Here is a 12,013-nt window from a genome sequence, read left to right as displayed (position 1 = left end):
TAAAATCCAGAGAAAACTATATATATATATATATAATATGTGTATGCGCATCAGCCCACCAAAACCGTGGAATCCATCATCTGCAAGCATGTGAAAAACTGAGCCGACCCATATACACCGCCCACAATCCTGCAAGGCAGTGCCTCACAATATGTATCTATAGTCTGTTTATCTGTATTTATATTTATTTTACAACATTATTTGCATTTGGAAATATCTTTGTCTCCTTCGTCCTATCACATACTGTGAAAATCTGGCCACACACCGTCATTGTTTGTTTTAGATTTGGTCTGTCAGATCATCCAATTCAGACCCGCTTTTATTTCCTCTTTTTCAGCCCGGAAGTTCACAGACAAGCATGAATGGATAGCAGTGGAAAATGGGATTGGAACTGTGGGAATCAGCAAGTTTGCCCAGGTACTGATCTGTCTGGAATGTGATCTTTGGAATCTGTTGGCTAACTGCAGCAGAATCTTATCAGGATTTTTTCATGGACTTTGTCTATTTCTCTCCCGTTCATTGAAGGACACAGTGAACAGATCGAAGATCATGTACTGTAGGGTAATATCGCCACCTGCAGGAGAAGGACGCTAGGCACAAAAAACTAAAGACCAATTGCAGCCTAGGGGCGGCCCCTGCTGGTGGCCAAACCCCCCACCTGCTGACAAGTCTCCAGTTTTTTGCCTAGCGTCAGGAGTAAGGAGCTAAGAATTCTTTCTCGGGTATTCTTACCTGCTTCTTCCTGCTTTTTTCAGTAGAATCTTCTAGCAAGTGTTGTCCGGGCGACAGGCTGGATATCCTGGATCCTTGGAGTCTCCCCTGGACGACCGACTATCGCATGCAGGCTCGCTCCGGTGGGTCGGCTGCGACCGCCCCGCTCCGGCGGGGTGGCCTATGGGTTCGTCCCAGGGGGGTGCATATGACTGGGGGTCTCGGCCGCTCTCGCTGGATTCGCGACGCGATTTCGCGTGCGTATGCCATTAAGGGGCGTGAGCCTCCTTTTTCTGTTACGGCCCATTCTACAAGGGCTGTTGGGGCATCTTGGGCGTTTCGTCATGGTGCCTCCTTTTCTCAGGTCTGTAAGGCCGCGACTTGGTCTTCTGTTCACGCCTTTGCCAAGTTTTACATGGTGGATGTTTTGGCATCTGCGGATGCTGGTTTGGGGCGCAAAGTGTTGCAGGCGGCCGTTTGAGGGAAAAATTGTTGTTTTTAGTTGGGTTGTTGTTTTCTGTTGGCCCACCCCTCTTTTTTGGTACTGCTCTGTGACGTCCCTACAGTACATGATCTCCGATCTGTTCCCTGTGTCCTTCAATGAACGGGAGAGAAAATAGGATTTTGGTACTCACCGTAAAATCCTTTTCTCTCCGTTCATTGAAGGACACAGGGCCCGCCCCTCTGTGTGGGTGTGTACTCCTTTACTGCTTGTTGCTAAACTGGAGACTTGTCAGCAGGTGGGCGGTTTGGCCACCAGCAGGGGCCGCCCCTAGGCTGTAATTGGTCTTTAGTTTTTTGTGCCTAGCGTCCTTCTCCTGCAGGTGGCGATATTACCCTACAGTACATGGTCTCCGATCTGTTCCCTCTGTCCTTCAATGAACGGAGAGAAAAGGATTTTACGGTGAGTACCAAAATCCTATTTTTTACATATTTTTTTAATTCTTGGTCTCTCTTCATTAATGAGTTCATCGGTGCACAAGCAGTTGTATAGGAACACCGTAGACTTTTCTACATTTAGTTTATGGGGATATAGACTTTCCTAACTTTTTAGGGTCATATTATTTAAAAGAAATATTATGATTAAATCAAAACTAAGGACAATATCAGCACTGTTATATCACAAACACTGCAGGTATATAACTTTAGGAAAACTAGTCTTTAATATCTTTAGACATATGTATGTGAAGGTAACAAATAAGCTTATCAGTGTGTGCTAACATTTGTAAACCTTGCATCAGTGAGGGGTTTGTCATTGAATAGGGCAGTATGCTGATAACATATGCAGGCCCTGCTTCATAGCGGTACACTGTGGTTGTGCCTCACCGTTCATCTCCCTATGTTGAGATCTCAGGGTGGTCATAAAAATGCCACCTTACTTACAATTGTTAGCATTGTGTGCAGTAATTAGGGAATTTTTTTAAGGGGTTAAATCGCCATATGTGCACAGTGCCAATGGAAAGCAATAATCTGTGAACGCTCCTCTCAGCCATAGGATGTGGTTCTCTGGTTCCTCTCAACCGGAAATACATGTATGCAGCGCGAGAAGCGTTCAGCCTGAGGAGGGAGCTCTTCATGATTGCACCTCCTCTTTTTTTTCTGATTCCATTCTTTTAAAATGTTCATATACCTCCATGAGCCCGATACCTAATAGAAATGCCAGCCCCGATATTCATTTTATGCATAGATAAATATAAAAAACAAAATATATCGGAGGACTTTCCGTTGAATATACCTTTCCATACTTGCATACATATCCAGTTAGTTTATCTTACACTAAGCAAACCACTCATTTTATCACCTTAGTTTATATTCCATCCTTAATTCCGGCAGTGTTGATCCCCTCTGTAAGAAGATCAGGTTGTCACTGGAATAAATTAAGGAACTACTCAGTCTCTTGGGTGGGAAGCAAGTTGTCTTTTAAAATGATTATCTTCCCAGAATTGCTGTGACAGGCTTTAGGCTGGGTTCATATCATGTCTGAAGCAGATTTGCAAACGCATTGCATTTTTACAGCGATTTTGCCGCATTCCCTTTTTTTTAGCTTAAAATGGGCTTTCAGGTGCTGTCCAGTGCATATGTGTGCATTCCAGACCAGAAAAAAATGAGACGAGCAGTATTCTTTTTGTCTGGTCTGGCATGGACTTCGCTGGTGTGAACACAGCCCAGTAATACCATAGAGATTTATTGGGATGCTTTTTTGGTCCGGGAACAAACTGTTTTGGTCAGCACGTGATCCGGATATGGTGTGACCAAGCCCTTAGTGAGGGCTGCACCTACATAATTCCAGAAAAATATTTGTGGTTCAAAAGATTTTATTAAAATTGCATCTTACAATATTTAACGTCATAGAAAGGAGCCATAAAACATCTTCCTAAAGAATTTATCTGCAAAATGATGTAAGGAAGTGAAAAGAATTAACAGCGGGATTACATTTGTTTTTTTGAGGGGTTTTTCTTTTATCCTTAAACCACGGAGTGAGAGGGCTGCGTTAGACCCCATAAACAGTTTGAAATGCCTGGGCTAAAGGAACCCAGAAAGCCCTCAGTCATACCATTCTTGCACAAAAGATATTTAAAAGTCCCAGTTCATCACAAATAAGATGTTTATTCCTCATTTTAGGATAGTGGGCAGGACCATGCATGTAATTTCCTAAGGGCCCTGGGTCAACTGTGCATTGACGAATGCAACTTTACTATATAGCTACAGCTTAATGTTATCGAGCCATTGATTTCAAACTGCATACAGCTGTTTCATGTTTCTGGGCCATCATCCATGAACTGCATGGAAATAATGTAGCACTATACCCTTTATTTTTAGAGATTTGTGATGTAAACGCATTCTGTTTTTATGAAAGGCTCTGCTGTGCAAACCAGGGGGGTTCCTTACACCATGGGGGAATTTATCAAAACTGGAGCAGACAGAATCAGGAGCAGTTGCCCTGGGCAACCAATCGGCATCTCTCTTCAGTTTGCCCAGGTAAGATTTGAAAATGAAAGAGAGAAGCTGATTGGCTGCAGTGCAGATTTGCGATCCTCCAGTTTTGATTGTATTCCAAATCCAAGGTTAAAGACACTACCTCTCTATGGTTATTGGAGATGTATTGGACCGTTCTTTTTCTAACAAACATGATACAACACAATGATGTTGTAAACCAACTTTAGTTTTAAAAAAAAAATAGTAAAAAAATGTGAATGCTGCAGCAGTAAATATGTACACACTGAATACTGTACTTTTCCTCCAAAGAGGATCACCACGTAGTATGAAAGGGTTATGTGGCGTGCCCATGTGTCACTGCTGTGCACTCGCTGTCTGGACCACAGTCTTCTGGCCCTGGCTCTATAACCAGCCATACTTTAGATGGACATTAAACCGCAGTCAGAAGTTAGGATATGACTATCATTGTGTCTAAGCCTCCTGACATATATTTACATTTTATATTGTGTTAAAATGAAGATCTTTATATTATAATTGCCTTTTCCCACGCCAGCTACTTCTCAGTGCTTCCAACCCAGGGCATCTATATACAGACCACAAATGTCCATATATATATAATCAGATTTAAACTAATGATTTGCAGTGCTGGTACAGTAATCACAGAATGAAAAGGGGTCATAAGAGACCCAAAACATTGCTGCTATATACTGCATGGCTCTTTTACTGGCTTCTGCTGCAGTGCTTGCTTTTGATGTTATGAACGGTAAGCTATTCAGGATTGATTTTTAAATGTAGTGCTCTGTGCCCGGGTTATAGATTATTAGTTGGATCTGTTTTTCCATTTCGTATCTGGAAGTTACATTGCAGCATTAAGCATTGGATTGTGGAATGCACTCTGCCCTTAAAGTATTGGTTTATAAACCCCGAACATCTGTAGGTACCTTAGAATTGGCTTTTTGCTTTACATATTCATTTGGTCAGGACTTTACAAGGACCTCTGAAGCAACCAGCTCATGATGCCTAAGTATCCCAAAACCCTCATAGCTTTTTAAAGCATGTAACAGGAATGTACAGGCTTCCTGTAAGGGGTTATTTGTAATTTGTAAATGTATCATGCCCCATGTCCCGATACCATTTTTTTTTTCAAGACCAAGTACAAGTACTTTCCCTCAGGTACCTGTCGATACCAATTACAGATACTTTTCTTAAAGGGACATGTGACATATTTTCTAAAACAATACAGACTGATGATTTTAGGGCAGTTTCTTTGTAATTATGAAGAACTGTAACTCATTATATGATTATTCAGCAATTGAGAATGGCAACTGGCTATAGAGCAGTAAAGATTCCATCAATCCACGATTATCCAGCAATTATAAAGGGACGCCAGGCCGGCCTCCCCAGGGACGAATGGGGTAAATCCAGGCTCATGCTGTACTCCGCTCCAGGGCTGTCCTGTGCTGTACTGGTGTCGGGAAGGAGGAGGAAGCGGTAATGCAGCCGGGCAGGCACTATCAAAGACAGCTGCCTGAGGACTCCAGCACGCTCAGGACTTCACACAGCGGAACTTCTGGAAAAATGTAAAGGGCCAGTATCGGCCTTTAGTATAGGGGCATTTTCAGGAGCACAAGTACTCCTGAAAATGCCCTGTATCAGCCCCGGTACCCATACTAGTATTGGTATCGGGACATCCCTATTGCATAGTGTTAGATATTGTAAACCTTTAAAAACCTTTACTTGCAAGCCTTTTGCACTGAGCTTGCCCTGCCAGAAGTGCTGCACATTATTTTCATTATATGTAATGCTGGAGGAGACTGTCAGAGACTGCAGACATACTAGAGGAAATGATGGTCACAGAATGTGGACATTCTACAGGTTTGGTAAGAAAACTGAAGACCTACTTGCAGAGAACAGTGATACCAGTCACATGTTACATGGGACTAGTAGAGATAGCTGTCTATCATTGTACGCTTCTGCCACTACTGACTGTTGAAGCTCATGGGCTGCACAATAAGTGCCAAAGGCCTGTATGTTGCTCATGGGCCACAGGTTGGGGACCAAGGGACTAAGCATTATAATACATTGTCTTGCTGCTGCTTAATGCCCCATTGCCTTATCTAACCCCAGTGTATGTCATAACACAAGGGATTCATTGTTCTGCTACTATCAGGACCCATCCTGCTTGGGGACCTTTTTATGACTATTGTGTTGTATTTTTTCTCCTCTAGGAGGCATTAGGTGACGTGGTTTACTGTGGACTTCCAGAGGTTGGGACCAAGTTGAATAAACTAGGTAAGGTCCTACCTTGCAAGGTTCTACTCTGACTACTGTATGTTTGCTTTCCTCAGTAACAAACCCCTACAAGATCCATCATTGGTTTTCAGCAGTTTGTCCAGCCCACAGATACGTTGTGTATAAAATCCAGAGCAGAGAAAGCGGCACATATGCAGGGATACGGTTAGAATCTGCTATTTGGTGCAGTGGCACTTCATCCAGTGCTTCTGGATTTTACACACAATGCATGACAAAGGTGATTGCTGGTAAAGGATATTGGGATGTGAGTTTGCTGATTTAGCTGGAGGGGGTGGAGTGTTTTTTGTGCTTTGTCATCACAAAAGTGGTGTTGCACTTTGAGGTAAACAGCAGGAGTTGCCACCCACGGAGATCTGGCCAAAAAGTTAAAGAAGAACTCCAAGAAAACTTTTTCCTAACCCTTGCAGTGGGACTACCCCTGCACTGCAAAGGTTAAGTGTCTCGTTTGTGTCTAGGGGCTAAAATAACAAAGTTATACTCACCTAAAGCTTTGAGCCGGCCAGCTGTAATAGCGCTCCTTCCATCCTCTCTTCTCCTCCACTGCAGCATTGGAATCGTCCTCCATATCCTCACGTGTATACGCTATGTAGAGAAATGATTTATGGGACTTTAGACCGCTGCAATGGAGGGGGAGAGACATTCCAGGGACCGGTCTAAGAGCCAGCTGGCTCAGAGCATTAGGGGAGTATGTTTTTTATTAACCTAGACAAAAATGAGCAGTTAACCCTTGCAGTGCAGGGGTAGCCCTACAGCAAGGGTTAATGCAAATTTTAACTAACTTCTTTAAAGCTGTAAAGTAATAAGTTGGTGATTTTAATGGGCACTGATGGCTGGAGCTGACTGATAACACGGGGAATTTATCAAAGCAATTGTGACAGTTTTAGCCTCTTAAATAATTTTTTTTTTATGTGCAAATCTGTCTTTTAACTTGTGCCCCTGTTTTCACCTGAGCTTGCACTACTTCTTCAATTGAATGTTTTTTGCACCTGTTTTGACCAAAGCTTGCACTACTTTTTCATCTGCACTTGTTCCGGGGCTGTATGAAACTGAAGCATCACCTAAGGCTGGGCACACACCTTACAACCATCGCAAGACTTCTGTCTTGCGATGGTTGTAAGGTACTTAAAAAAACGTACGATCTGCCTATGTTGCATAGGCAGATCGTACTTGCGATGATCGCAAGCCACGCCCCCTGAGGGGCGGGCTTCCGATGACCGCAATGCCGAACGGGCAGTGTGCGCTTGCGCACACCGGCCTGTGCAGCTGTTATCGTACGGACATGCCACAAACCCGCCGAACATCGTACGATGCCCGGAGGGTTTTCGAACATGTCCGTAAGTTTAAAGTCGTGCGACCTTACAGTAGTAGAGGTCGCACGGCTTCCACACACCTTACGATCATCGTACTTTCGCGGGATTTCCCGCGATTCTCGTACGATAATCGTAAGGTGTGTGGGGACCCTAAGAAAACAATCGCAACTTAAGAAGACCCCATGACCACTTCTTCAAGAAGCGACAGTTAAGCTTTTTGCCTGGAGTTACAAGTCTTCTTTCCTGGAGTCTATTAAACCTGATTAATGAACAACATTACACTAGCATCATAAATCTGGTGCAAATATATTCCGCACAAGTTCAAACACTCGCAATTGCTATGTAAATTCCCCCCAGAGTCCTCCAGTTGCCTTGCAAATGTAGAAACGCCTCTATAGTATAGGGACAGTAAAACATACTTTCCCCAAGAACTAGGGATGCACCGATACGGTTTTTTCAGTATCAAGTACGAATACCGATATTTTGCTTTCAGTACTCGCCGATACCGGTGACTGATCACATGACCACTGATTGCTCAGCTCTCGGTCTCTGCCCCGCATAGGGATTTCTACCTTCTCTCTGTGCTTCTCCAGCGCTCACTGCTACAGACAGGGAAGGGGGCTGGCTCTGGCTCTAGAGAGGCACAGCAGTATTAGTAAATGTATTCCTGTGACCCAAAAGAAGTATTGCCAAAAAAAGTTTGTCTTCTCTTTTAGATATATCATTGATAGCTTTTGGTAGCTAATGTTCTGAAAGGTCAAGTTTCATGTTCTCAATCTGTATTATTTTTGGAGTCCCTGTCCTTCCAGAATAAGTAATTTTAGACATTTTGCTATGTGCTTGTATTGAAGTAGTGCTGTGCCTTGTGCACAGTGTACATGATCTGTACTTGAGTCACATTACACTTGTGCATCTTATAAATTCTCTGGTTTCTCGTAGAAGAGTTTGGAACCCTAGAAAGTGTAAAGGCAGCTAGTGAACTATTTTCTCCGCTGACGGGAGAAATTACAGAAATAAATGGAGCCCTAGCTGACAATCCCGGCCTGGTGAACAAATCCTGCTATGATGAAGGTAAACACAATCGTGTGCAGTGGAGTTGTATTTAGACTCGTCCTCACTACAGCCATGTAATTACTATACACTGTGGCATTCCACCTCTATAGATTTTATTGTCAGCAGGAAAGTCCCTCCAATTCTGATAACCTACATAAAGGGAATGCTTTTCATTGTTAGTGAATTTTAGGGCTGCTACCAACTAATCGATAATGGGAATAGTTGTCAACTATTCTCATTATCGATTAGTTGGATGGATCCCCTAGCTCCCTCTCCTCCACGCTGGGAGGAGGGTAGAGCAAGAAGTGGGTGGGTGCAATAGCCAGCCTGCTATCGAAATTTGAAATGGCCAATAGCAGGTTGGCTATTGCAGCAGCCCACTAACCGCTGTATTTACATTCAGCTGCCATCTGTGGAATCTTGCCACTGGCAGCTGTCATTCCCTGGCTGAAGCTATTCAAGCGCCATGTGCTTACAATACAATTATTTTCTTTAAAAAATTAGATTGGAACAAAGTCATTTTCTGTTTCAGCCTGAGAAAATTCTGCTGCAGGAGATGCGTTGCGGTGCCATTCATTTCAATGGCACCCCAAACACGCCTCCCACATACAATGTGATCGCCCGCACTGGAACGCGCGGGTACCGCAATGCCACACGTTCCAGTGCATTGTGATTGCAATAAAATTAGGCGTGCAAACGTATTCTGAAGTAGAGGGCCTGCAGCTGCCTCAGCAATACATTATATTATATTATTAAGAAGGGAGGCAGCAGTGCCAATACTGGGCATTTTCACGTGTATTCTTCCCCTAGAAAATGCAATTTTAAATTGTATTGGCACTGCTATTACAGAGGAAATAAGAGGTGTGTTATTAGTCTATTTCTGTACACACAGCAACGTTCACAAGTGTGACATTTCTTTAGGATTTGGAACCCATATTTGTCATTTTGTGAACTGTACGACCTTCAACAGGTTGCCCCCAAAACGCTTTGGCTACCTTTTGGTTGCCAATAATAAACGACCTTGGACTCTTTACACATGGATTTCTCATTTTGGGTGGCCTTTATCTCTTGTGGGGAAAGGGGAGGGGGGTGCCCCGCTTTGTGGAGAGCAGCTAAGCTATTAGGTTCAACTGGTTAAAGATGAGTCCAGCACCTCTCCTTGTTACCAACTTCCTATCGCTTTGCTGTCTGCTGACTGAATGAAGCAAATGTCACCTTTACAAGCCCAGAGCAGAATATTTTGTATATATCTGCATGGCCTTGCCAAAGCCAGGAATCCTTTCATTCATAAGTCCAGGCTTTGTGTTTTCTTTCTCTATTGCTTTTTAAAACGAATGTGTGAGGATGGAATGAGGAGATTTCCCATTGCTGACTAAACCTTTATGTATTGTTTCTTGTATGCAGGATGGTTAATAAAGATGACTGTGGATGTTCCCTCTGAACTGGATGAGCTGATGAGTGAAGATGCATATGAGAAATATGTGAAGTCCATTGAGGAACACTGATCCTTTAAAGGAACAAGACCACTAGACATGTTAGTCATGATTAGTCAGAGTAGCGGTTTACGTCCATGGTGGCGGGATTTGACTACTACAGAGGTAACTGTTAACTAAGCTTCCCGCCATGTAAACTAAGTTGGACCGGTCGCCACAGAAGCAGCTTCAGGATCTCCATAATTTCTTTTTTTTTTTATTGTAAAGAAGAAATTACTCTGAAATTTTACAGTTAATACAAATATAATTCTCTGGATAGGATAGTCCTTGTGTTGGTTTCCTATGTGTGCTTCCCTTCAATATTGAAAGACTAGATTTGATACTTTCCAAAGACTCATTCTTCCTGTTCTGGAATCATTGTAAATGAAAACAGTAATGTGTTTGATGGAGATCTTATTTTTTGTAATTATGATGAATGACAGTAAAAGCCCCGCCGCAGGTTCACCAATAATACTGCGTAATAAAGATACATTGACACATTGCTGTTTGCTGGGATTGTGTTCCTCTGGAGTTAGTTTCTTATACATATTTGACCGATGTGTTTGCTTACCATTTATTTAAACTGCAGAAACATGAAGTGGTATGCAATGCAAACAAACAACACATCACACTGTAATAATTGTGAGGAGGAGGGAGGAGAGAAGCTGTCAGGAGGACCAGCCGGCAGTGTGTGGAAGGAGTCGGCTGTCAGCCGTGTCACAGGAGGCTGAGCTCTCGCACCGACCACTTAGCCTCCTGTGACAGCGAGTCAGGATGGATAGCAGTTACAAGCACTCGACTATCAGCTGATCACTGAGTGGGGACACTGTAAATAATTGAGGACATATAATGGGGAATTTATAAAAACTGGAACAGCTGTGCATGGCAACCAATCAGCTTCTCTCTTCAGTTTGTTTCAGTAATGATTTGAAAATGAAAAAGAGAAGCTGATTGGTTGCCATGCACAGCTGCTCCAGTTTTGATAAATCCCCCTCAGAATGTTTACTAACAATTATGAATGGAGAGGAAGTCCTCTACGTCACTTTCTGTTCATTCATGATTGTGGACATAGTAACTCATACTATACCCACAGTTTATGAATGGACAGGAGCACTCAGTATAGAGGATTCCTGTTCATTCATACCAGGGGCTGCAGAAAAAGAGAGAGTCCTCAATCTCTTTCTATTTCAAAAGGGAAATTAGGGGTCTGTTTTAGAGCCCTGATATTTCCTCAGAGCCCCCAATAGTAAAGTAAAAATACATAATTAAAATTTTTAAAAAGTTAGGGAAAAAAACCAATTGGTTTCGGCCTGACATATTTTTTTGGGTTCGTTCAGAAAATGCCAATTCGGTGCACCTTTAGTGCAAACCCCTATTAGGTTATTTTTTTGTGCGGTCTGTGTCCTACCAGGGATATTTCCCTTTACTTCTCTCCAGGAAGTGGGGGAGAATATGCCCAAAGTGAGGGGAATTCCCATCTTAGACATTGGAAGAGTTCACTGCCACCTCTTGCTCTCATGACAACTCTTGCATGTAGGATTTCCATTGCTTTGTCTTGGTAACCGTGGTCACCATGACATATAAAAGGATTAGTCTCCCCAGAGGTGACATAGACTTTAATAACAACCTGAGGAAATCTGAAGCGTCACACTGTGATAAAATCCAGATACAAGTTTATTCCAATGTAGAATTAAATGGAAGACAGTACAAGAAAGCCAGAGGGGGATTTATCACAACTGAAGCAGACAAAATCTGGAGCAGTTGCCCATGGCAACCAATCAGCTTCTCTATTTAGTTCAGTTAAGATTTGAATATGAAAGAGAGAAGCTGATTGGTTGCCATGCACAGAAGCTCCAGATTTTGTCTGCTCCAGTTTTGATAAATTCCCCTCAGTGTATTTTGGAGCCAAAACCTCACCCCCTTCATCAAGGCTTGAGAACTAGACGTCATATACGTGAACTGGGCTAAAGGTGAATTGTATATTGTATTGACCATTGCTTGGGTTAGCACATTGTCCATCAGCAGCTAGTTCTGACCCAAGTGTAGTGTTCTTCAGACGTTAGTTTGAGACACTTCTGTGATCATTTGGTATTCAGCGACAGGTTCATTTAACTAGCTTCAAGCTGCTTTCCCATTTCCATAGATTTGTATGGGGACTGAAGCAGTTGTCACAAATGTCATAAATATATATTTTGAAGACTTATATAAATAAGGCTT

General features: G+C 42.7%; 1 protein-coding gene across 2 annotated transcripts in view; it reads left to right on the top strand.

The window, feature by feature from the left end:
* GCSH (glycine cleavage system protein H) overlaps positions 1-10,053 on the top strand; it is a 24,129-nt gene extending 14,076 nt beyond the window's left edge. For both annotated transcript variants that reach the window (XM_018555395.1, XM_018555394.1), the window contains exons 2-5: positions 338-417; positions 5,877-5,940; positions 8,211-8,342; positions 9,729-10,053. In XM_018555395.1, the coding sequence (XP_018410897.1) occupies positions 338-417; positions 5,877-5,940; positions 8,211-8,342; positions 9,729-9,829 (377 nt within the window). In that variant the 3' untranslated portion in view covers positions 9,830-10,053. The remainder of the gene's footprint in view (positions 1-337; positions 418-5,876; positions 5,941-8,210; positions 8,343-9,728) is intronic.
* Positions 10,054-12,013: the final 1,960 nt, after the last annotated feature.

This window comes from Nanorana parkeri, unplaced genomic scaffold (assembly GCF_000935625.1).
Source record: "Nanorana parkeri isolate BGI_ZX_2015 unplaced genomic scaffold, ASM93562v1 scaffold195, whole genome shotgun sequence".
In the NCBI taxonomy this organism is placed as follows: domain Eukaryota; kingdom Metazoa; phylum Chordata; class Amphibia; order Anura; family Dicroglossidae; genus Nanorana; species Nanorana parkeri.
The sequence above is the reverse complement of the archived record's forward strand: the minus strand, read 5'-3'. Positions and strand labels throughout refer to the sequence as shown.